This window comes from Bos grunniens, chromosome 16 (genome assembly GCF_055505025.1).
Source record: "Bos grunniens cultivar Pamir isolate PY7600 chromosome 16, Bosgru_T2T1.0, whole genome shotgun sequence".
NCBI classification, from domain to species: Eukaryota; Metazoa; Chordata; class Mammalia; order Artiodactyla; family Bovidae; genus Bos; species Bos grunniens.
The window spans coordinates 1550854-1575189 of NC_141180.1; the positions used below are offsets into that span (position 1 = coordinate 1550854).

The window sequence follows — 24336 nt, forward strand, 5'->3', positions numbered from 1 at the left end:
ACCATCGAACCACCCCATCGCCGAGCCACGCCTATCGCTGAGCACCGCCCATCACTGAATCCCACCCATTACCAAGCCACGCCTACCACTGAGCACCGCCCACCACCGAGCCACGCCCATCGTTGAGCACAGCCACCACTGAGCAGCGCCCATCACTGAACCACGCCCACGGCCGGACCACGCCCATCACCGCCTTGGGACTCCCAGGGGCTGCTGCGGCCCCATCCTTCCCATGAAGCACCCTCAGAGCCCAGTTCCTTGGGCCCTGGTGGGGCGGCGGGGTGGGGGACGACCCAGGAGCTTTGACTCCTCCTCCCATCCTGCCCAGGACACTTCCCACCAACCTGCTCCCTAGGGCCCTGGCCAGACCACCCTGGGCAGACCATCAGCTGGAAACTCGGTGCATAAGAACCTTCCTCACCAGCTCGGCCTCACAAACCACAGAGTTTATTGGAGTATTTGGCACAGAAACCCCACATCTCCAGCCACACAGCCGAGAACACAGCCGCTTCTCAGGTGCACCGGGCGTCACACAGGAGCAATAAGTTAACATGCGGGGCGCACACGTATGTGGGGTGCTAACCCAAGGAGCGCTGTGCTCCACGAGGACCGGGGGATGGGTGGCTGTGCCCAGGTGGCCCCAGACTGGGAAGCTGCAGGCCAGGAAGGGCAGGGATGCGGGCTTCCCCACAGGCCCCCTAACTCCTCCTGACCCCTCAGCCAGGTGGCCCAGGCAGTGGGAGAAGTGGGTCTCATCCGGGTCAGGATGTTCCCGGGTCCTCAAGCAGTCTCCCCAGCTTCCACCCTGCAGACGGAGAACGCCACGTGGGCAAAGTCAGCCTAGTGTGCCCTGCCCCTCCCAGCCTTGACTCAGCGTCTCTCTCCTGCGAGCAGGGTGCTCCATTTGGGGGTCTGACCAGGCAGAAGAGGCCCTACTAGGACAAGAGCCCGGGACCACAGATCAGCTTGGCACGGCCAGCCCTCAAGTCTCAGTGCTAGGACAATTCAGTAACACCTGCAGGGCGAGTGTCCCATGTCTGTAAAGCAAGGACTTGCCCTCCTTCAAGGAGATCTGGTCTCAGGACAGAGGTACACGGGTGGGGAGAAGCAGTGACACTCCCACCCCCCGGGTAACGCCACAAGGGGCATTTTTCTAAAACCACGTGTGCATTGTTGGTTCTTGGGACAACGACAAAAAGATGTCAGCAGGTGGGGGCCTGCCACTCCTCATGGGGCCCAGAGGTGGTCAGCCCCTACCTGGGCCTCCTGACGCTCCGAACCAGAGAGGCCTCCTCGGACCCGAGGCTCCTGGGCCTGGTTCGGTGCTGGGGGCTGCAGGACGCAGGTGTACAGTGACCAGGGCCCCGCAGGGTCAGGAAAAGAGCAGGGCCCACGAAGACAAGACTCCACCGGGACACACTGACCTTTAACCCAGCCCTTGGTGTGTGCATCACAGAGCACAATAGGGAGGGCAGGACGCGCCCAGCCTGGCACCATTACGAGGATGCGCCCAGCCCGGTACGATTATGCCCGGGCGCTGGGAATGGGGACAGGGAGACCACCCCCAGCGGTAGTGGGGGAGGAGGCCCCAGGGTCGTTCTCCAGAGCGCTGGGGGAACTTGCCGTGGCCCTCTCTGCTCCAGGCATCCCCTGCCACCCATCTGGCACATGGAGAGATGCCACCAGTCAGAGGCAAGGCCTCGCATCCAGTAGGCCAGTCTCTGGGAAATAAAGCATCCTATCACAGGGATCGTGCGGACAAACCACAAACATAAATCCTTAGGCCAGGGCTTTTGAACAAAAACTGATTAAAAAAAAAGTCTCAGCTCCAGGTCATCGACCTGCGATGGGGGAAGGGAGCTGAAGAGGGCGTTGAGAGGGGGCGGCTGCAGCCCCAGCCCTGCTGGGAACCAGTTCCTTCCAGCAGCCGGCCGGGGTGTCTGCAGCCCGGGGTTACACCTGGCTCATGATCTCGCCATTCTCAGGTACAAAAACTTGCACGGGGGCCCCCTCAGGCGATCTCTGGAGCACGCACACCGTGGGCACCTGCCAGGCCAGGAGGAAAGGAAAGGCGTGTGAGCTAACCAGGTAGAGGTGTCGGGACAGCACACCCAGCCACCCCACCCTTGTCCCTGAAGGCTGCTGACCGGCGGCAGCACCGGCCCAGCCACCCAGCCCCTGCCTCCCCAGAGGCTCTCTGGGCCCAGAGATGGCCCTATGCATTTCCGCCCCAGTTCTTTTCGGGGTGTGACGGGCACCTCGACCTTTGCTCTGCCCGCCTCTCCTGGGCTCAGTTCTCATCACCCTCCCATCTGGCACATCGGGCTGGGCTGGGCCTGAGCCAAGGACAGGTCCCAGCTCGCGGGAAGGGGAAGGCGCTTCGGTGGAGGGTGCGGCTGGGACGGGAGCCAGGGTGCTGCCAGGCCCGGGAGGCCAGCTGCAGCCCAGAGAGCTGGGGGCGGGGAGGGAGGAGCGGTGGGGCCTGCCAGAGCCTCGGGTCTCAGGAAGCGGCCTGTTGGGACTTCAGGAGCATGGCCGTTGCAGAGCCCTGGGTACCGGGGCAAGAGCAAAGGCAGGCTCCTGCCTGGTGCCCTTGTTCTGTAGGAAGAAATTGGGCACAGAAACCAGGGCGGCCACCCTGTCTCATGTTGGGGTGCTCTACCTACAAGCTGCCCACCAACCCGGTCCCTGGTCCCGGCTGACAGGAACCCCTCTCAGCCCGGGCTTACCATACAGGGCTCTGTCATTTCACGCGCAGCACTGCCCCTAGCGGACGGGTCCTTTACTGCTCCCGCTTTACAGAAGGGGTGACATGATGGGAGTGCGACTCACCAGCCCCAACCCGACTGCTAAGGGGCGAGGCTGACCTGTACCAGGGCCTGGGCACTTAACCGCAGGTCAGCCTGCTTCTCAGCTGGGTGATGGAAGGGGAGTGGGGGTGGGGAGGAGCTGACCGGTGGCCACAGGTTCGCCTCCTGCAAACCCTTTCCAGACTCTTTGTCCTGGGACCTCAAGTCAGGAAATCTGAGGGCGACGGGATTGGATTTCGGATTACGAATAGAGGCCTGTCTGGGAGATCCTCGGTGGAGCCATTAGGGGGAGATGTTTTAGGTGTCCGGGGGGGTAACCTCCACCGGCGTACGTGGGCACGCGCTCTTGAGCAGGCAAACTTTGGAGGCCCCCATGGGAGCCTTCCCAAGGGCTTCCCAGAGCCGTAAGGAAACGTCCGGGGGCTGTTCTTCCTAGCCGAGGGCTGCCAGGCCCCCGGACTGCCGGCTCTGGGCTTTGCGCTGGGCCAGCAGGGACCCAGGACGCGGAGAGCCGGGCCAGGGCGCGTACCTGTCCGCGCGGGGCGGGCGCCCGCACAAAGCTGTCGGCGCCCGGCGGCAGGCTGCGCACGCGGAACGCCCCCTGGCGGTCCAGCGAGTGGGGGCGCGCGCTCCGGAGCCGGGCCCGCTCGTGCCACGACTTGAGCTCCTCGGACACGGCAGCCTTGCTGAGCCCGCGGCCCGCGGGGTGGTCGCGCAGCGAGGGCGTCCGGGCCACGCGGCCGTGGGCGGGCGGCGGGCGCTGCCAGCGCGCGGGGGCCGCGTCCTCGCCGCGGCCCGGGCCCCACTCGGCCCACTGGGCAGGCGGCGGGGGGCCCTCGGCCAGCACCACGTAGCGCGTGGCCCGCAGGCAGGCGGGGGGCGGCCGGGGCCGGGGCGCGGCGGGGCCGCGGGGCGGGCGGGACGGCGCGGGCGGGGAGAGGGGCCGCAGGAAGGAGATGTCGGGGCTGCTGCTGCCGGGCGGCGTGGGGTGCGACAGGCTGGACGCTTCGGAGCCGCTGTCCTCGGAGCATGAGCGGCAGGCGCGCGGCGCGGGTGCGGGGCGGGCACAGCAGGGCTCCGGCGCCGTCACCGTGTAGTAAGTGGGGCGGCGCCGCGGGAGGGCGCTGCGACCCCGGCCGTCGGGGCCCGCGCGGAAGGGGTCGCTCCTGCGGGGAGAAAGAGGGGCACTGAGCCAGCCGTGCCTCAGGGGATCTAGGGACCGAGGCATCGCCCGGCCCACCTAGCGTCCTACACGCCCCTCCTGCACCCTACCCGCTCCTGCTACATTGCAGGGCCAGCCCGGGTTGGGGGCGAGGTAGGCCACAGCTGCCTCCTGGTCTCTGCCATCAGGGGCAAGCGGTCCGGTGGCATTTCGTCCACACAATCTGTCTGGGTGGACACTGGCAAACATCCGAGATGAAGGCCTGAAACTGGCCTGTGGCACTGAGGGACAAGCTCGTCAAGGGCAGAGAGCCCAGGGCTGAGGCCAAGGGAGAAACCACTGCGGGACACCTGGGGCCTGGACTTCAGCCCCCAGACTGGGAGACAGTGGCTTCTGTCCCGGCGAAGGGCTCTGTATGGCGGCCCCAGACAGCTGGGACAGCCGCCCTCTCCAGGACACTAGCCCAGGAGAGCCAGCCGGTCAGGAATCCACTCTCCCCCTGCCAGCCTCTCAGGAGTGAGCAGGCCTGCCCATCCAGAGGGGATGCCTTTCACCGATCTGCACACAGGCCGTGTGTTAAAGGCCCGGGTATGTACACTGGACCATGCACTGCTGGACTTCAGTGCCGCCCATGGGCAGCTAACCTGACACGAGAACCCAGCCAGGTCCCGAGGCTGCCCTGGACCCCTGGGAGGGCGTGGCCAACACTGCCCATCATCCCTGGCTCACTGATCAAGCGGTGGTCACTGAAACCAGCCCCAGAGGGCAGAGGACTCAGAAAGGAAGGCGCAGTGGGTGCTCATCGTTCATGGGCTCTGTATCTGTGAATTCACCTGATGCTCGAATGGATTTCCAACTTCCAAATCAACACTCCCAGACTCTCTGGTCACGTGTGGACACACACAGGGTGGTGAAGATTCTGAGCTGCCCAACAGGCTCTCCAGGCTGAGACCTCAGCTCTTACCCTGCACACAAAGGCCCTTTCCACAGTCTATTTAGTGTCATGCTTTCGTGTTTTTATGCCTCTGTAGGTGATTTCACTGCTTAAGACGGCCCTGAAGCTGGTGCTGCAGGGCTGCCTGGTGTCCGGAGCACAAGGAAGCCAGGGCGTGATTTACGGAGAAAATACGGGTTAGATGAGCTCCGTGCAGGTGTGCATTCTCGGGCTGCTGGCCCTGAGAGTTCAGTGAGTCAGTGGTATATATTAGATAAGGTGTCTTTCAACAGAAACTCCATAAAACAAGTTTACGTGTCGATCCGTTGACAGGCCAGCAGCTGTGACCCTGTGTGTCCCAGGGAGCAGTGGTTTGTGGTGACATCACAGGACATAACTACCCAAGTAGTGAGAGTCAACGGACATCAACTGAAAACGTGAACTGTCCGTTGCCAGGGACAATCCCAAAACAATCGCAGCCCACCGCAGGAGTCCCTACCAAGACACTATCCTCCCCCAACAAGACAGTCTTCTGGATGGGGAGAAAGGTCATGCAAAGAGAGAACACCGGAGCCTCTGGAAGAAAACAAGTTGCTTCATAAGTGACTCGCCCTTAGCTTTGCCTGCTGGGGCGCAGCCTCTGCTGAGAGGTGCTTGAGAAAGAGTCTCCAGGAGAAGCCACTGCACAAGCCCCGTGTCGCCCACAGGTGTCCCACAGCCCTGGGAGCCGCCGCCCTCTAGATTCTCCCTGGATATCTGGGGGGCCTGGCTCTTACCTCAGGGGCTGCGAATGGCCCCTCCTGCCCTGCATGTCAGGGGTGGCCGGGGCACTGGTACGGCCCTGCCGCTGCCCAGGAACACTGCGGATGGGGACCACGCAGTAGGAGGTGGGCTCCAGCAGCCATAGGCTGGAGGTGCTCGGCCCATCCTGTGGGGTGCTGGCCGGGCTGCTGGAGGTGGAGGGATGGGAGACGGGTCAGCAGCGGGAATGCCTCCACCCAGGAGTGCCAGCCCGCAGCATCACACGGTGGGAAGCCCCCTACACCAGGGCCCAGCCAGGCCCCCTCCCCCAGTTCCCACCCGCCTCCAGCCCTCCTTTCCTCTCGCCTGACCTGGACTCGCTTCCAGCCTCGGAAGACTTCCTGGGCTTCTCATAGGGGTGGTCCAGACTCGTCTCCTTCCAGGGGCTGTTCTGGATGGGGGCCCGCTCCAGGCCCCCCATCTCGGGGCCTGCTGGCTGCAGCCCCTCGAGGCTCTGGGGCGGGAGAGGCCTGGCGGGTGGGTCTGGGGCCTCCAGGGGCGGTTTTGGCACTTGCGGTGCCTCTGCAGGTAAAAGAAACCGGTGAGAGGAGCGGCGGGGGAACCGGCCTGACTAGAACCTCCACAGCCTGCTCCCCGCTCTCCCTCCCGTGGCTGTTTGTCCAGCTATGCCAGGCCAGGGCTCTGGGCCCAGATGCTCCAAAACACTTTCTTCTCCTTTGGGACTCACTCCCTGACGGCTCCACGTTACACCTGCCTCCTCCAGGAAGCCCCCCCCAGATTGACTCTCCTGGCCCGCAGGACTCCACCTCCTATCCTTTGCTCCTGGTGTCATGTCTGCAGCTGACCTCCCGTTTCCCTGTTTTTATTGCCACATTGAGCCCATGTGTGTGTCTTCTTGACTGGCCTGGGCCCTCCCCTGGGCAGGACCGTACCACCCTCTTGGTCCACCCGGACCCCCTCCCCCAGCATCATTAGGGTTTGTAGGCAGGGTGCTCAGCGTATGAACTTGTGGTTATTCCCTCGGTTCTGCCCTGTTTTCACAAAGGGCAGCAGCTGTGGCGGACAGCTGAGGCTGCGAATGGCACGCATTGAAGTAAAGGTTGAGTCTCAGGCCACAGCAGGGGCCCGGCGCCCAAGGCTCTGCGGGACTTACCTTCCTGCCGGGGTGACTGAGCGCCTGCACCAGTGATGAGCCGGCTGTCCTCGAGGCCAGCAGGTGCACGTGGGATTCAGCGACCCCATGGAGCAGACTCTGGGCCCGCCCTGCGCCCCTCACCCCTCAGCTCACTAAGGGAACTCTCCAGTAAACTCACACAGGAGCCCAGCTGACAAGAGTCCTGAAGCCCCTCTCACCTTCCTCCCGGGGCAGCCCGTCCGACAGGGAGCTGTCATCCGAGGCGCTGAGCTCTGGGGAAGCCAAAGGGGAGAGGAGCGGGTGAGGAACGCCCCCTGCACTGCTGGCGACCCGCCTGCCCCTCCTCTCCTGAAAGCACTCCTTATCAGGAAGCACCGACCGGCGCTCAGCACCAGGCTGGGTGCGACTTTATTACTGGGAAGGAGAAAAAAGTCAGAAGATTGGCGTGAGGAAACAGGAAATCTGCTTTTAATGCAGGCCCTGTCACTAGCTGTGCAGCCTCAAAGAATCCTGTCAACGCTCTGGGCCTCCACTTCCCCAGGCCCCGTGCTGGCAGGCTTTCCAGGCTGGGGAGGGCGGAGGCAGAGAGGGTCATTCTAGACTCTGCTGTAGACTTCACTAATTGGCTATAGACTTCTGCTACCACAAATACAATGCAACTCAAGGACCCCAAACCTGAGACCCACAGACGAGCAGTGTGAGTGGGAATTGGGCCTGCGGGGTCCTGGGACAATTCAAGGGCGGTCTGGCTGGCTGAATTGGGGAGGTCCGTCACTGATGACAGGGCAGCCTCCAGAACTCACAGGGGGAGCACTTCAGTATGGGCACAGCCCGGGGACCCGGGAGTCAGAGGACGTGAATTTGCCGCTGCCCCTGGACAAACTTCCCTGGTGGCTCGGATGGTAAGAACCCACCTGCCAAACAGGAAACTTGGGTTCAACCCCTGACGGGAAGATCCCCTGGAGAAGGGCATGGCAACCCACTCCAGGATTCTTGCCTGGAGAATCCCATGGACAGAGGAGCCTCGTGGGCTACAGCGCATGGGACCGCAAAGAGGCAGACACGACTGAGAGACTAACACTTTCAGTCTGAGCAAACTGAAACTTCAGACACTGGGTCTGTACCTAACACGACCCAGACGTAGCTCACAAAGCATTTTCAACCACGTTCGAGAACAAGGATGAGGGCAAATTCGCAACGGCTAATATTTCTCTTGGGCTCTACTTAGTGCTTAGTACCCTGTGAGGTTACATCTCCATCTCCGTGTAACAGCTGAGGCCACAGAGGCATGGATGAGCTGATAAAATAGCTCAGGTCAGTCTGGCATTAGGTGGCTGAGTCAGATTCACACCCAGACAGTCTGACCAGTCTGGCTCATCACCACTTACGGGCTCTGCTGTTAGCTAGCTTCTCGTGCAGAGGTCCTTACTCAGAAAACTTCAGGATTTAGTTTCCAGCCATCTGAAAATTCTAACAAGGATTGGCTGATGGCAGGCCTGTGGGACAAACTCAGGTAATTGGCTATTTTTATAAAGTTTCATTGAAACTCAGCTACGAGTTTCTTTACGTAACGTCTGGCTGCTTTCATGATACGAGGGCAGAGTTGAGTAGTGGTGACCGAGACAGTACAGCCCACGAGCCTAAAAGATCTACTCTTTGGACCGCTACAGAAGTTTGTCAGTCTTTGCTCCTCAGTTTAAATGAAGTAGGGGGACTGGTGGTCCAGTGGTTAAGAATCCACTTTCCAATGCAGGGACACAGGTTTGAGCCCTGTTCAGGAAAGTAAGATTCCAGGCTGTGACTAGGGACAAGTTCATGTGCTGCAATGAAGACCCAAGGCAGCCAAATATATAGTGTTTTTTTTTAAAAAAGAAAAACGGTTACGGACATTATTCCACTAATATTCATTTAAAAAATGGACTGTAGCCCACCAGGCCCCTCTGTCCATGGGATTCTCCAGGCAAGAATACTGGAGTGGGTAGCCGTTCCCTTCTGCAGTGGATCTTCCCGACCCCCAGGGATGGAACCCAGGTCTCCGGCATTGCAGCTGGATTCTTTACCGTCTGAACCCCAAGGGAAGCCCAAATAAATAATAACTATTTTTTTTTTAAAGAAAAAACTGTTGTGGACATTATGTCATCAATATATCATTATTTTAAAAAATGCTTAAAAAGAAATGAATGAGAACCTTCACACAAAGCAGTCTGTAAACCGTGCTGCTGGGCCAGCTCAGCTGACACCATTCTGTGCTTTAGGGTTCACCTGGGGAGACATCCTCTTCCTGAATCCTGCTTCCCAGCCTCTGATATTTTACAGAAACCCGAGGAGTCGAGTCACTTCTGTTTCACCAGTGTCAGCTGAGGACACTGTGGGACTGCTCCTGTCACAGGGGTGAGAGTCGTGTGTTTTGGGTTTGACTACGTGGTCTGGGAAGAAAGCCATCCCCCCGCCGTCAGCCCAAATCCTTGTCATCAGAACCCCATGGACTGAGAGGAGCAGTGCACGGGTGGGGACCCCGAGGCCCCTACCCGCCGCCTGATTACACAGGTGGGGACCCGGAGGCCCCTGCCCGCCGCCGGATCACACGGGTGGGGACACCTGCCCGCTGCTGGATTACACGGGTGGGAACCCGGCGGCCCCTGCCCACCACCGGATTACACGGGTGGGAACCTGGAGGCCCCTGCCCACCGCCTGATTACACGGGTGGGAACCCGGAGGCCCCTGCCCACCACCGGATTACACGGGTGGGAACCTGGAGGCCCCTGCCCGCCGCCTGATTACACGGGTGGGGACCCGGAGGCCTCTGCCCACCACCGGATTACACGGGTGGGGACCCGGAGGCCCTGCTCAAGAAGGCTGGTCGCTGCCGTGGCCACACTGAGCCCCGGGCCCTGCAGCAGCAGCAGGACACCCCGGGAGGAGGGCACTCACCCCACTGAGCACCCTCCAAGCACCACCATCCAACCCACAGCCAACAGCTGCACGTGGCTATTTTAAATAAAGCGGAAATTTAGTCCCTCAGCCACACAGGCACAATCCAAGCGCCCTACAGCCCCACATGGGTCTGGAACGTTTCCGTCATCCGAGAAATTCTACTAGTGTTGCTAAAAGCGGGTGCTGTCCATCCAGAGGCGTCCCGAGCACCTGCTGCGTTAGATCAGCGCTGGGGGCATTTCTCCCAGGCTCCCTGTGGGCAATGAGTCCCTCACGGGACCACTCCCCACCACCTGTGCAGGGCCAGCCAGTTCCTCTCACCTGGAACAGGTACAGTTGCAACTTGAATAATCAAGAGGGTGGGTGGATTTCTGTTAGTTTTTTGGTTAGTCTGTTTGCTTTTTTTTTTTCTCTTTAACTCAAAACACCTTTCAGCTACTAATTATCAACTCCTCTCTACTTCCTTGTTTCAGGGCGAGCCTGGCTGGGCAGAGGAGCCACAGGGCAGGAACTACTTGTCTCCAACCACCCACTCCTGGGCTCCCAAGAGAGGACGCTGGAACCCAGGACCTCGGCCTTGTCGGGACAGGACTGCGTGCAGAGAGCAGGCCTGTTTCTCTGATCAGGAGGGTGAATGCGCTGCTGCACTGGTCCCGTCCCCGTGGCTCTGTCTGCCCTGGACTGCATGCCTGCCTCCGTCTCCCAGGGGCCGGCTGGCCAAAGCCCCAGGCGTGTCCTGGCCTGCTCTGCACTCCCGACAAGAAGCGTCACTGTCACAAAGGTGGCAGCGGAGCAACACCCCCCACCGCCCTCGCCCACACCGCAGGCCTGTGGTCAGGGCCCCGGCATGGAGCAAGCCCGGAAGGCATACAGGAGGTGCGAGACACGGGCTGGGCGCGGCCACTCCCCACCAGCCCAGTGGGCCCTTGGGGCTCAGGTGCCGGTCAGCTGCTGCCTTCCAAGAAGGGGCCGGGGGCCTCTCCCCTCAGCGCCGGTCTGCCGGCTCCCTGTCTCCTGGCTCTACCGGGTCAGCCGGCTCATGGAGGCCCCCCTCCTCGCTTGCCCCTATTCCTGGCTGTTGGGGGACCGGCGAGGTGTCTGGCCCACCCTTTCCCCCCTGAATTAGAGGCGATGTGCGGTGGCAGGGACTCCTGAGACAGTGTGGAGACGACTGTCTGCCTGCCGCACCACCGTGCGGCCGCACAGGGACCAAGACTTCCGCCTCCAAGGGCGCCCCGGCGGGAAGCCCACCCTGAGGGGCGGGGGTGGGGGCTGGGGAGCCCGGTGAGGCCTGGAGTCCAGTTCCATGCAGAGCCACCGGCTCTCAGCAGGCCCGGGGCCCAGGAGAGGCCTGAGGGAGTGGCGCAGGGGATGGAACGGGAGGGAGGCCTCCAAGAACCAACCCGACGAGTGGGGCTCGGGTCAGGAGAAACAGAGAGCCGGGCTGAGGGCCCAGAACCTTCCGCCAGGAGAGGCGCTGGGCTGGACCAGTTGCCGTCCAGGGACCGGCCTGAGGCTCAGTAACTAGAGAGCAGGGGGCCGCTCCCGACCCGGCGGGTCTAGATTCTGCAGGGCTTTGGGGATGGCGGGTGCGCGGGTGGAGCTGGACATCCAGGAGAGCCGCGGGCCCTGAAGCGGTCCCCTGGGCAGACATGCTCAGAACGGGACCTCAGGAGCGCCCACAGAGGACAGCAGAGCCTCACGCCACCCACCCTGTGGGCTGGGGGCAGCAGGGCTGAACACGCCCTGGAGATAAGCGGACAGCCTGCGAGGTCCCTGTCCAGGCGGTGTATTTCAAGCAGGAAGCAGAAGGGAGGAGCCTGCTGTTTTCTAAGTGGGGCGGGGTCTCGGGGAGGGGGGTGGTCCTGGGGAAGGGGGTGGGGCCGGCTGAGGTCCATGGGGGCGGCGGAGGGGCGTGGTGGCCCCCGGGAGGGCGGTACCCCCCGGGGACTGGGGCTCACCTGGGCCCGGCGCCGGGCCGGGTGGGGGGCGCCCCTGCCGCTCCCCCAGGCAGCGCTGCAGCTGCCGCAGCTTCTCCTCCTCCAGGCGCACCGCGTGCTGGCGCTGCCGGCGCACCTGGCGGCCCAGGTTCCCCTCGCGGCACAGGCGCCGCGCTGCCTCAGCGATCTGCAGCTGCAGGGCCAGTTGGCGCTCCAGGCCGCTCAGTGGGTCCTGGGGGAGCACGCGATCAGCGACCCCGGGCAGCCCCCAACACCCGCCCTGGGACCCAACTGGCAGCCTCGGGCTGAGCCCCGCGGGGTGGGGGCCGGGGTGGACACGTTCCCATCCAACCGAAGGGCAGACGAGCCCAGAGGCTCTGCAACCCCTCACAGCACAGGGCGGGGCCGAGGGCCCGATCCACCCCCACGGCCCTCCACCCGAGCTGAGAAAGAGGAAGACAGGCCGAGAGCCGAGCAACCCACCCGTCCAGGCGGCTGCCCTTCGGCCCTTGAGGGGACTGGCCCAGCGTCCTCCCTTGAGGCCCCGGCCCTTCCAGTTTCTGCCCAGGCAGGGCTTCCCCGAGGCCTCTGTGGGTGACGCGTGGGCGGGGCCCCTCCTCCACCGAGAGCCAAGCGCCCCAAGCGGTGGAGTGGTGGCCTGGGGACAGAGCCGTCCGCCTCGGGGACCCAGGACGGCGCCCGGCAGACTCACCTCCCTGTGCAGGGCCCACTCGTCCAGCTTATAAGCGGCTCCGATCCTGCGGCGGACCTTGGGGACCTTCTCCCCGGGTTTGAGGGGGAACTCCGCAGGCAGGATGCCCGTCAGCTCCTGCAGGGGGGAACGAGGTTGCGCCGGGCGGCTCTCACAGGCCGGGCCCTGGGCGGAGCACTGTCCAGCAGGCCTTCGGGCCCATGTCCGCCTGGCCCCAGCGACCCGTGCCACCTCCGCCCACCCCGCGTCCAGGGCTGTCCCTCCTGCTCCCCGGGGCCGGGCCTCCCCCCGGGCGCCTCCGTCCACATGGCCCCCCCAGGGAGAGCTGCGGGGGGGGGGGGGGGGGGGGGGGGCATCCGTCCCCTGGCTCTTAGCCCCACCGAGCAGCCCTGCGGCCCTCACCGCCTCCCGCAGGCAGAGCCTCCTCAGCTCCTCCAGGCAGGCTTCCAGCCGCTCCTCCAGGGCCCGCTGCTGCTTCCGCACGGCGTGGGTCAGCTCCTTCGCGGGGGACACCGGGCTGTCGGGGCCTGCTGGGGACAGGGCCGTGTGCTCAGAACGGCCGGTCCTGGCTGCCTCCCCGCCAGCCCCAGCCCGGCCGGTGATGCACAGGCGGGCTCACAGTCTCACACCTGTCCAGACTGCGGGCCGGCTACCACGGTGCCCTGTTACAGCCGCAAACCGGCTTGTCTCCCACCGCCCGACGGCCCAGGACCGCTCGGAGGACGGGCCGCCCTACCAGCCTTGTGCGGGCAGCGGTGGTCAGGGTTCACCCCTTCCCATCCCACCCTCCACCCACGGCCGCTGACTGCTTTCTCTGCTTCTTCTCCTCTCTCTCTCACACGCACGCACACACACCACCCACACCTCTTCTCTCTGGTCCTCTGTCCAAACCAGTCCCCACTGGGCCTACCAGCTTGCACGGACCAGAGCCTCAGCCCCTCACCCCAACCAGATAAGATTTTCCAGCTTCTGAGGGATGGTGGCGCCAAGGGAGAGCGCTGTAGATACTTGCCCAGACAGGACCCACGCTCCCGGCCAGACCCCCAGCAAGGAAAGCCCTCCAGCCCTCCCGGTGTCTGCCCTGCAACCCTCAGGGCCCAGAGCCCAGGACTCATGGATTCAGGGGATGGAGGAGTCGAGGGCTCAGGGACTTGGGGACTGGGGGGCCTGAACCACTCACCTGACTGCAGGATGATGCCGCTGTCTGTGTCGCTGACCTCATCCTTGCTGTCCATGGTGGGCTTCTGGGAGGAGGGGGCGAGGAGGAGGAGGGGCCGACAACCTTCCCAGCCCAGGCCAGGACACAGAGGTGGCCTGGAGTTTCCCCGGCTTTTAAAAGAACAACAAAAAATGACAGAGGTAAAGCTCCGAGCTTCCAGACAGAGCGGATTAGTCCAATGCATGAGGGCGGGGCTGCGGAGTGGCGACCTGGCCTCTGGGGGAGGGAGTCTGCGGGTGGGGCGGCCTCAGTGCTGGGTCACCCGGCCCTGGGTGGACACTCAGCCCAGCCTAGACAGCCACCGCTGCCCCCCAGAGAAGCCTCGAAGCCCGGGGGGCAACAGAAGGGCTGACCCCGGGGGACCGCGACACCAGGGAGGAAGACCTTAGGAAAGCAAAGGGAGAGGATGAAACGGGGAGGGCAAATCTGGGAGGGGAGTGTCTGTGCCAGGAGGTGCCCCATGCCCACTGCCCCGTGGGGAGGATGCTGGCATGCGGCCAGGCCCGTGTGTGCGCCCACAGCCCAGGGCCCCTGCTCTGTCTGCACCAGGCAGCCCATCCGAAGGCAGGTGCCCAAAGCCTCCCACCAGCCCCGGGCTACCCACGACGCCTGGGAGACCCCTCGGAGGGGAGGAGACCAGGGCATCACGCCCCCAGCCAGGAGAGACATGCTGCGTGCACGTGTGTGTCTGTGTATCTCTGTGTGTGTGTGTCTGTGTATGGGTGTGTGTTCTGTGTGTGTGTGTGTGTGTGTGTGTGTATGTGGATGTCTGTGTGTGTCTATGTGTCTGGGTATGTGAGTGTGTGTGTATATGTGTGTGTGTGTGTGTGTGTGAGCAGAGGGTGACCAGAGCAGAAGCTGCCGAAGCGCAGGCACAGGAAGGTGGTGGCCACCCTGCCTCCCTGGCCCGGGAGCGCACGTGCAGCTCAGGAGTGCTCCCAGGTGAGCGTCCGCCGGCACCAGCGACCACGCCACCCCTGCGGGCGGCCGCTGTCCCCACCACTGTCCCCGCAGAGCCCTAGGCTGCTGGCTGGAGAGGGGGTGGGGAGGCCGGGCGGGGCCCCGGCGGGCGGCCTGGAAGGAGAGCCAGCCACCTCCTCACTGAGTCAGCCATTGAGCAATAGTCCAAAAGTCCTTCCGAGTTTCTGTCTGGAGCTTATCCTGCCTCTCCTCAGGGCACGCCGCCGCGCGTGGGAGGTGGGCTGGTCAGCTGCAGGGAGGAGGTGGCCTCGGAGGCTGCGCCCAAGCAGGGCAGGTGTGGGGAGGGACCCTGCCTGGCAGACCGGGGAGCACACCGCTGCCCGCGCACAGCCGTGCAGACCCACATCAGAGCACGGCCGGCAGAGTACCTTGGGCATCAGCTAAGCCTAGCCCTAAAACAATTTGTGCCTGCAGGTCGGAGTTCCGGTCCTCTAGGGAGGCCTAGAGAATGCACAGCGGGATCATGTGGGCCCTCTGCAGAGATGCCGCGGAGAGGAACCGAGACCAGGGCACGCAGGGTGAGCTACCTCTGCCCGACCCGTCCTTCCCAGATGCTCCTTCCTCCTGGAGCTGGAGCCGGACAGAGGGCAGGCAGCTCCCCTGACCCCCTATCCCCCATGTCCAGCCTGAGCCTCCCCAGAGGCTGGGCTCGGCCCAGCCTGAGCGATGAAGCGAGGCCATCGGGGTGAGCACGCCTGCCTGGTCAGAGGAGGGAAGCCATCAATTAGTCACACTTATTAATTAATTACTAACCACTCAGGAGTCACCCTGGGAAGCAGTGACAACTCGGCCGGCTTCTCAGGCCCCTGTGCTGTTGCGGGGAGCGAGCGGGGATGCTGGGGACCGAGGGCCTGGGCTGGCCGGATACTCCCCTCAGGGCCCCGTCTCTCCGTCCAAGGCCAGGGGCAGGCACTCTGGGGCACCTCGGAGCCCAGGATTCAAGCCTGGGTCCTGCCGCTGCCGCTGGGATCTAGGGAGCTCTCCTCACCTCACCCGCCGGGGCCCCCGTCCTCACCAGTGAACACTGGACAGCACCCCAGCTGCTGGTCACTCCCTGCCCTGAATGTGAACCTCTGGGCCAGCACCAGGCTGAGACGGAAGCCTCAGCCGTGCAGCAGCCCCTCCGGAGGGGCCCCCCGGCTGCAGGGACCCTGCGTCGGGGCCTCATCTCAGCCCATGAGCACCCCTGCCCCCTGCGCCCCAGACACGAGCAGGGTCCACGGCCGGGCTCCTGGGCCGGCTGGCTCCTTGCCCCAAAGACCCATGCCAGCTACCTCGCCTCACCTGCGTCCAGGTTTCTGTCCAGGCGTCAGGGAAACGCCCCCTGGTCCTGGTCAGGGGGCTGAGGGGCCCAGCGTGTGGCCTCAGGGTGTGCCAGGCTGCCCCGCGCTCTGATCGGGGTGGCTCCGAGCACTGACGGCCGACTGCGGGCCCTCCCTGGGGCCCGCCTGCGTCCCTCCCAGGCTGCCGGGCCAGGGGAGCCAGGTTACTTGTTCCGACTTGAGTCAGAGGGAGGAGCAGTGAGCAAGCCCTTCCCTGCACAAATCCTGCCGCCCAGGCAGCTCGGGCCTCTGCACTTCCGGGGGCAGCGGGGGATGGGACCTAGGACTCCCCGTAGGAACCCCAGGAGAAGGCAGCGGGCTCAGGCCTTCAGGGCCCTGCCCGCCCCCCAGGTTCCGAACGCGCGCCGCGGCCACACGTGGGGAGCACCAGCGAGAAGCCTGCACGCTGACAAGACAGGTCCCTACTCCCCCCACTGAAGTGGGGCCCAGGCCAAGCCAGGTTAGAAACCCCAGGTCGGTCCAAGCGGGGAGGCTCCGGGGTCCCAAAGGAGGCTAGGCTGTTCCCTCCTCTGACCCCAGACATCTCCCGCCAGGATCATCAAGGCCACACCCGCCCTCTTGTCACTGGCGTCCAGCCGCACAGGGCCTGCCCTGACCCACCGTCCTGCCCCTAATCCACAGGAGGGCCACTGGGATCCTGGGCCCTAAGCCCACTCCCCAAACTCCGGGGGCCAGAGCCCAAAGTAGAACTTCATGAGCCCCCGGGTCCCCACCCCACGGACCCTCAGCAAACCCAGCACTGCTGGAATTCAGCCTGGTTCATCAGGGAAGCAGGGCCAAGGCAGCCAGTGGTCCATCCCCAGCAGGAAGAACGCCTTCCCTGGTGGCTCAGCTGGTAAAGAATCCGCCTGCAAGGCAGGAGACCCTGGTTCCATTCCTAGGTCGGGAAGGTCCCCTGGAGAGATGAATGGCTGCCCACTCCAGTGTTCTGGCCTGGAGAATCCCATGGACTCAAACAGCCTAGCAGCTTACAGTCCACAGGGTCTCAAAGAGCCAGAACGACCGAGTGGCTAAGCACACAAGCACAGCACAGGAGGAAGAAACCAGACAAGTGCTGCCCACGCAAAGACCCCCCAAGGCTGCCCCCACCACCTCCCTCCCTGCCATGGCCCTCGCCCCGGGTTGCCAGCACTACACACATTTCCAGATGGCTCCCCAACACCCAGCCCCCAGCCTACCTCCCCCACCCCAGCCCCAAGACCACCTCCCCAGCCCCCAAACCCAAAGGCCACCTCCCTCCCCCAGCCCCCTGGGAAGGGACAACAGAGACGTCACCCCAAGCATCTCCCACGGAGCCGTGTCACGGACACAGGCATCCCCTACCGCCCTACACACCCCCAACGCCCCTCACGTTCCTGCACACACCCTCTTTCCAAAGTGTGAGCTAGCACCCTCCAGGCTGATCACCCCTGTCTTTCCCAGGCTGAGGCTGAGGGGCTCCAGCAGGGGGCAGCCCCCTGTGCTGGGGGGCCCACCCTGGGTCCCCAAAAGTGCTGGCAGCCCCCCAGCCCTGTCCCTCCCCATCCCCTCCAGCTTTGTCAGTCTTCCCACAACAGAGGAGACCCTGAGGCACACTCAGCCTCCACCTTGCCCATCCCCCAGCAAGGGGAGGTGATGGAAGCTTCTAGAATCAGCTTGTAGCATATTTTTTAATACATTAAGATGAAGAGAATCACTAAGAGAATCAATTATAATGAAATGCAGTTCTAAAAACGAGACAATATAGTAAACTATATATGTTTCTCTGTTAATATTAAACAGGATCCCATAGTCTGGCAATTCCGTACGACCGACAGCACCCCAGGTTCCTAGACAGCTATCACAACGGCTCTGTGACCTGACGCCCTCTGGCATCTTTTAATGGCAAATCACAGCTACTGACAATGGCATCTTGTCTTCATAACTGAAGGCAATGTCAACTTTCAGTAAAGGCTGATGAAAAATAAACCTTTTCCCATCTGAGTACAAGACCCTCAGAATTCATTCTATCCACCGATGCTCCAGTGCCCATTTGTCGCTGTTCAGTGGGTCAGTCGTGTCTGACTCTTTGCGACCCCATGGACTGCAGCACACCAGGCCTCCCTGTCCTTCACCATCTCCCAGAGCTTGCTCAAACTCATGTCCATTGAGTCGGTGATGCTATCCAACCCTCTCATCCTCTGTCGTCCCCTTCTCCTCCTGCCCTCAATCTTTCCAACATCAGGGTCTTTTCCATGCCCGTGGACCCAGTTAAGAAGCCTGTTCTTGGTTAATGCCCCATCTGAGTTCAGGAAGAGAAGGACGAGGATCAGTCCGTGTGCTGACCCTCAGGAAGCCTCAAAGATCCTGTGCTCCCTCAAACTCACCTGCAGCATTTCCCAGCCCAGCAGGCTGTGAGGCTCGGAGTGGGATTGGCAACCCAGCTCTCCCAAGAACCCTGAGATGTGGATCTCCCTGGACTCCATGCCCTTAGATTCACGGTACCCAGGGGGAGGTGGGCATTCCAGAGGCCTGCTGGATGGCAGCGCTCTGCTTCCAGCCAGCACCCTGAGACCTACATGCCTGAGCATCATCACCAGGACCACCAGTCGGTGAGGAAGTGGGGTTTCCTAAAATACTTGGAATCTGATCTTTGAAAGGAGAAGCTGCATCTCTGTTGGCTTTTCCTAAGGAGAAGTCCTCAATCAGAGGACTCTCCCACCTCCTGCATCCATCCACTCTCCATTATGTTTTTAAAGTTCCTCCTGTAAGTTCCGTGTGACACACTAAGTTGGAAGTTAAAGCAAGGGGGTGTGACCACCTCCCATCCCCACCAGCACCCAGCAAACACCAGTCTCAGGGACTCTGAAAATTTCAACAGTCACCGAACTGGTGGTCAGCGGCTGTCTTCCCTTTCCAGCAGTGAAAAGAGAAAGGAGGGAGTCATCCCGGGACCCTCCAGGCCCAGGGGGTGGGAGACGGTTCCTCGAACTGTTTCCTTTCTCCTGTGCTCCCCTCCCGCTGGGAAAGGTGCTTGCCTGCAGCGAGCGACGGGGGAGTGGGGCAGGGACGGCGGACTCCACGACGGCCTGGAATGCGCCCTGGAATCAGACCTCTAGGCTCGCCTCCAAAAGCCCCTTTGTCCGGTCCACCCCGCTCCCCTCCCCCACCGCGCCCTCCGCGTCCCGGCGGCCCGAGGCTCGGCTCCTTTTGTCTGGCTTCCCGGAACCTGCCAGGGGGTCCGCAGGCGTGGGGAAGGTCGGAGGAGAAAGGTCGAGGAGACGGAAACGCGCCTTCACGGTAGGGATTCGGAATTCCCATCCCCCGGCGAATTCGCCCACTGCCCGCCGGGGCCCCCTCCGCCTCCGCGGAGGACCGGGGGGTGGGGGCTCGGCCGCCCCGGCCCCCGCGCCGCGCCCCGGCGCTGCCCTTACCTGTCCCATGGAGGTCCCGCGCCGCCCGCCTGCCCCCGCGCCCCCCGCGCGCGCCTCGCCGCCTGGGGACCTGCTCGTCCAGGCCGGCTCTCCTCCCCCCGCGACTCCTCCCGGCCTCCCCGCCCCGGAGGTATTTCATTTAACTTCGGCATTCGCAGCATCCCAAATGTTAAAGATCCCAAGACATCTGTCCCCTGGGGCGTACCAAGGCCCAGAGGAAGGAGGGGGAAGACGCGCGCCGAGACCCGAGATTTCGCTCCGGGAGCCGGGGCGGGGCCGCGCGGCGGGGCGGGGAGGCGCCCGCGGTGGGGGGGCGTCCCGCGGGGACCCCGGCTCGGGGGGGCCGGCCGCCCCCCCCCGCCTCCGGACGCGCGCGCCGCGCGAGCCCCCCGCGCCGCCAGTTCCCGCGGCCCGGCGGGGGAGGCTCCTCCCGGGCCCGGGGCCGCCTTCCCTCCGCGCGCTCCGGCCGGCCCGGCGGCTTCCGCGCCTGGAGAGTCAGGCTGAGCGAAGGGGGGCGCCGCGCCCACCCCCCGGGCCCTCTCCGCCCTGCCCTCTCCCCCTCGTCGGGCCCCCGCCCCCCGCCCCCGGCGGCCGCGGCCCGGCCCCTCCCGCCGGTGGCGGACCGGCCGGGAGCGGGGGGCGCGCTCGGGGGCTGCGGGGCCTCCTGCGGCTGACGGAGCCGGCGCCCCGCCCGTCATTCATTCGCTCACCCGCCGGTTCGGGCCACGCTGACGGAGCTCCTACTAGTGCCCCGCCGGGCGGGTCAAAGTTCAAGCGCCCCCCCACCCCGCACCACCCCCCGGCATCCCCGAGCTAGAGGCGCGGTCACTCGGCAGCAGGGTCAGAGAAGGAAGGCCCACAGCAGCCAGCGGTGGGACTGGGCGCTGACCCCAGCCGAGGACCGCACTGCCTGCCCGAGGGGGCCGTGCCGGGAACCGAGGGTCGGGGCAGGAGAGGAGCCCAGGGCAGCAGCGACGGGACGCACAGAAGCCCAATGGCAAAGGACCCCGGGAGGGTCTGGGAGTTGAGGGAGCTTGGGGTGTGGGGTGAGGAGGAGGCGAGGGTCTAGGAGACTGGAGCCGCCGGCAGGGGGCCCGGGACGCAGGGCCGCTCCTTACCGTTGTCCAGGTTGTGCTGTGCATCAAACTAGGAGGAAAAGCGCACCCAGGCTCCATCCGCCAAGCCCTGGGCCTCGGCCAGAGCCACGTCTGCCTAGAGGCGGTGGCTTTTTCCAATTTGTACAGAGGCACTAGGTGAGCTGGGCTTCCCTAGTAGCTCAGACAGTAAAGGAGCTGTCTACAATGCCGGAGTGATCCCTGGGTCTGGAAGATTCCCTGGAGAAGGAAATGGCAACCCACTCCAGTATTCTTGCCTGGAGGATCCATGGACAGTGGAGCCTGATGGGCTACAGTCCATGAGGTCACAAAGAGTCGCACATGACTGGGCAACTACCACACACTCGGTGAGCTAAGCTGGCTGTAAAGCCATGTGGGCTAAGGATTTAAGATTTTTATCCTGCATTGAAGAAAAGCTCCAGGGAAACAGAATTAATAGGATTTTCCCGCCCCCCATCTGCGTGTGTGTGTACAGACATACAGAGAGAGAATGTGGTCCATGATACTCCAGAGGCTGACAGGGCCCCAGCCTGCAGGACGGACTGGCAGACTGCAGGCCCAGGACGGGGTCACAGTCCGGCTCCAGAGGCTGGCTGCTTGCAGAACCCCCTATTTATTAGAAGTCAATCTTTTTGCTATTCTGGCCTTCACATGATTGGATGTGGCCCACCACACCATGGCAGGTCATTTGCTTGACCTGCCAGCATCTATTGTTTATTTCAATGTTAATCTCATCTAAAAAATACCTTTACAGAAACACCTGGAATAACATTTGACCAAATGTCTGGGTACCATGGCCTAGCCAAGTTGACACATAAAATTAACCATCACACTAATGAAGACTGCTCTTCCTAGGACAAGCTGGGCAGACTGCTATGCGTGATTGGCATGGGGAGGGTTGCAAAACAAGGGAAGCACAGGAGACAGTATCCAGACAAGGGGTGACGGAACCTGAGTTCACCCTGTGGCTTTGGGTGGGGAGGGGACGGGGGAGTCCAGAGCTATCTGGGAGTGAGACCTGGCCTGACTCGTGAGTGACTTACTAAAGACGTGGCAGGAGGAAGGGGAGGAGCTGGGGTTTCCCTGGTTTCTGGCTTGAGCTCAGGGTCAGGTGTGTTCATTTCAGGCCATGCATGGTGATCAGCAGTCTGGCTGCAGGAAGGGCTTGGGAGCCATGGCATGGCTGCAGCTGCTGTGCCGGGTGAGACCGCCCGGGAAGGGTGTGCAGGATGAGGAAGGACCAGCGGGTAAACTCCAGGAACGCTTAAGGGGTGAACAGGTTGTAAAGTACCTCCAGTGGTAAAAATTATTGTTATTATTTTTTGTGTTACCAGTCTGGGCCCATCATTTTTATTTTTATAATTGTATTATTTTTGCTTCTTTAAACTTTTTACTTTGTACTGGAGTATAACGAGTTAACAATGTTGAGATAGCTTCAGGTGCACAGCGGAGGGAGTCAGCCTGACATTTACGTGTATCCCTTCTCCCCCAAACTCCCCTCCCATCCAGGCTGCCACATAACACTGAGCAGAGTTCCCTGTGCTGTATAGTAGGGCCTTGTTAGCTATCCATTCTAAATAGAGCAGTGTGTACATGTCCACTCCAGACTCCCCAGCTACCCCTCCCCCCAGCCACCTAAGTTTGTTCTCTAAGCCTGTGAGTCTGTTTTGTAAATAAGTTCATTTGCGTCATGTCTTTTCAGATCCCATGTAAGGGATGTCGTACAGTATTTCTCCTTCTCTATCTGACTTGCTTCACTCAGTATGACGATCTTTAGGCCCATCCATATTGCTGCAAATGGCAGAATTTAATTCTTTTTAATGGCTGAGTAATCTTCATGATATATCTGTGCCTCATCTTTATCTATTCCTCTATCAATGCATGTTTAGATTGGTAAGCATTATTATTACTCACGCAACAGAATGGTTTGTTGAGATGTTGCTTTGTAGCCCCACCCCCACCCAGTCACCTTTGTCGTTTCTCTGGGTGGGACGCAGTGGCCTCCTGCAGGCTTCAGCTCTGAGCCCACTGGGACAACACCAGGGGTCCTGAGGAGCAAGGGCAAGGATGTGGCTTTGAGGGGAGATGGACTGTGAGCAGGAGAGAAGATGCCCTGTGCAGCAGGCACCCCGCGCCTCCCCGCGTGGTCCCTGGGAGAGGACGAGGCCCCGCAGGGATGGGGTTGGGCGGTGGGCCCCAGGTTGCTGGCCTCAAAAGATTCTTGCACCGCACCTGTCCAGGGTGCCGGAGCCCCAGTTACCAGAGACGCCTGCGGGCCAGAGCAACTGTGCATTATATGGCAGCCCTCCCCTGCTTCCTGGGCTTCCCTAAGCCTTCAAGGACACTGTATGAGAAAACAGAATTTTGTGCCATCTCTGCAGGCCCAGGACAGAATCAGACTGGTTTAATCAGAATAGGGGAAAAGTGAAAGCAGGGACAGACTTGATTTTCTTGGGCTCCAGAATCACTGCAGATGGTGACTGCAGTCATGAAATTGAAAGACACTTGCTCCTTGGAAGAAAACCTATGACCAACCTAGACAGTGTATTAAAAAGCAGAGACATTACTTTGCTGAAAAAGGTCAAAGGTCCATTTAGTCAAAGCTATGGTTTTTCCAGTAGTCATGTATGGATGTGAGAGTTGGACCATAAAGAAGGTTGAGCGCCAAAGATTTTATGCTTCTGAATTACAGTGCTGGAGAAGACTCTAGAGAGTGCCTTGGACTGCAAGGAGATCAAACCAGTCAATCCTAAAGAAAATCAACCCTGAATATTCATTGGAAGGACTGATGCTGAAGCTGAAGCTCCAATACTTTGGCCACCTGATATGAAAAGCTGACTCACTGGAAAAGATTCTGATGCTGGGAAGATTGAAGGCGGGAGGAGAAGGGGACAACAGAGGATGAGATGGTTGGATGGCATCATCGATTCAAGGGACATGAGTTTGAGCAAACTCAGGGAGACAGTGGAGGACAGGGAAGCCTGGTGTGGTGCAGTTCAAGCGTCGGACACGACTGAGTGACTGATCAACAATAACAAAAGAAATAAAGGGGAGGTCCCTGGGGTTCCGGCGGCGAAGCCTTCACCTTCCAGTGCAGGGGGTGCACATTCAGTCCCGGATCAGGGAGCTAAGACTCCACATGCCTCAGGACCAAGAAACCAAAGCTTGGCAGCAACATCGTAACAGATTCAATAAAGACTTAATTGCACAAAAGAAATAAAGTAATATGTGTGTCTTGAGAACCCAAATTTGTAGGTTGAATTTGTAGCAATACTGTCATCTTCCTTTACAGATAAGGAAACTGAGGCCCAGGAAAGCTGAATAGTTGAGTTAAAGGCACACGCCAGCCAGGGATTGATGTGGGATTGGAAGGTGGACCTTTCTGATGCCAGAGCCCTAACCTGTGGCTGTAAAACTCCAGACGTGTAAGGGACCCGAGACGGAAGGCAGGACGCAGGTCAGGAACAAGAGTTGTGGTCTCCAGCTCACCCACTTGGTGTGCGAGGCAGCGGAGGGGCAGGGCAGAAGCGCCGGTGGAGACTGACAAAGCCCAAAACTCAGGCTCTGTCCCAAGGGGTCCGGCACTGCAAACGTGGTCACAAGAAAAAGACAAAGCTGGAAACGCACATTTCCCATGTGAGATCAAATGGTAGACCTTCGGTTATCTTATTAAAGATCCAGAGGAGGCCTGGACCTGGGGGTAGGAGGTGTTGCTCCCCCCGCCGCCCTAGGAGCCCCGAGCACCCGGAGACGCTGGGCTTGGGAGCAGAAAACGGGTCTCACCCGGGCCTGGCCCGCTCAGCCCGTGGGGGGAGGGGCTGCCGCTTGGGAGAGACCACCGAGCTGACCGTCGGCCTTCGTCCCCGCCCGCTTGGGTGAAGAGGCAGGGCGGGCCTC

The 24336-nt window shown here is 61.8% G+C and overlaps 1 protein-coding gene and 1 long non-coding RNA gene across 6 annotated transcripts; one reads left to right on the forward strand and one right to left on the reverse strand.

Moving 5' to 3' along the window:
- Positions 1-425: 425 nt before the first annotated feature.
- Positions 426-20037, reverse strand: INAVA (innate immunity activator). Of its 5 annotated transcripts, none has more exons than XM_086343142.1 (10): positions 19325-20037; positions 13570-13718; positions 12792-12916; positions 12390-12506; positions 11699-11909; positions 7022-7075; positions 6019-6229; positions 5683-5856; positions 3340-3976; positions 426-2046 (listed from the first exon to the last, which is right to left on the reverse strand). In XM_086343142.1, exons 1-10 carry the CDS (start codon positions 20020-20022, stop codon positions 1954-1956), a joined length of 2469 nt encoding a protein of 822 aa, XP_086199268.1. In that variant the 5' UTR covers positions 20023-20037; the 3' UTR covers positions 426-1953. The 5 variants fall into 5 exon arrangements, with proteins under 5 accessions (XP_086199268.1, XP_086199269.1, XP_086199267.1 ...); XM_086343143.1 differs by having other exon boundaries at positions 5683-5853; positions 12792-12919; positions 19325-19500; XM_086343141.1 differs by having other exon boundaries at positions 12792-12919; positions 19325-19500.
- Positions 16233-17894, forward strand: LOC147356019 (uncharacterized). The gene is made up of 2 exons (XR_015142955.1): positions 16233-16371; positions 17694-17894. It is a non-coding gene; the product is annotated as an uncharacterized LOC147356019 (long non-coding RNA).
- Positions 20038-24336: the final 4299 nt, after the last annotated feature.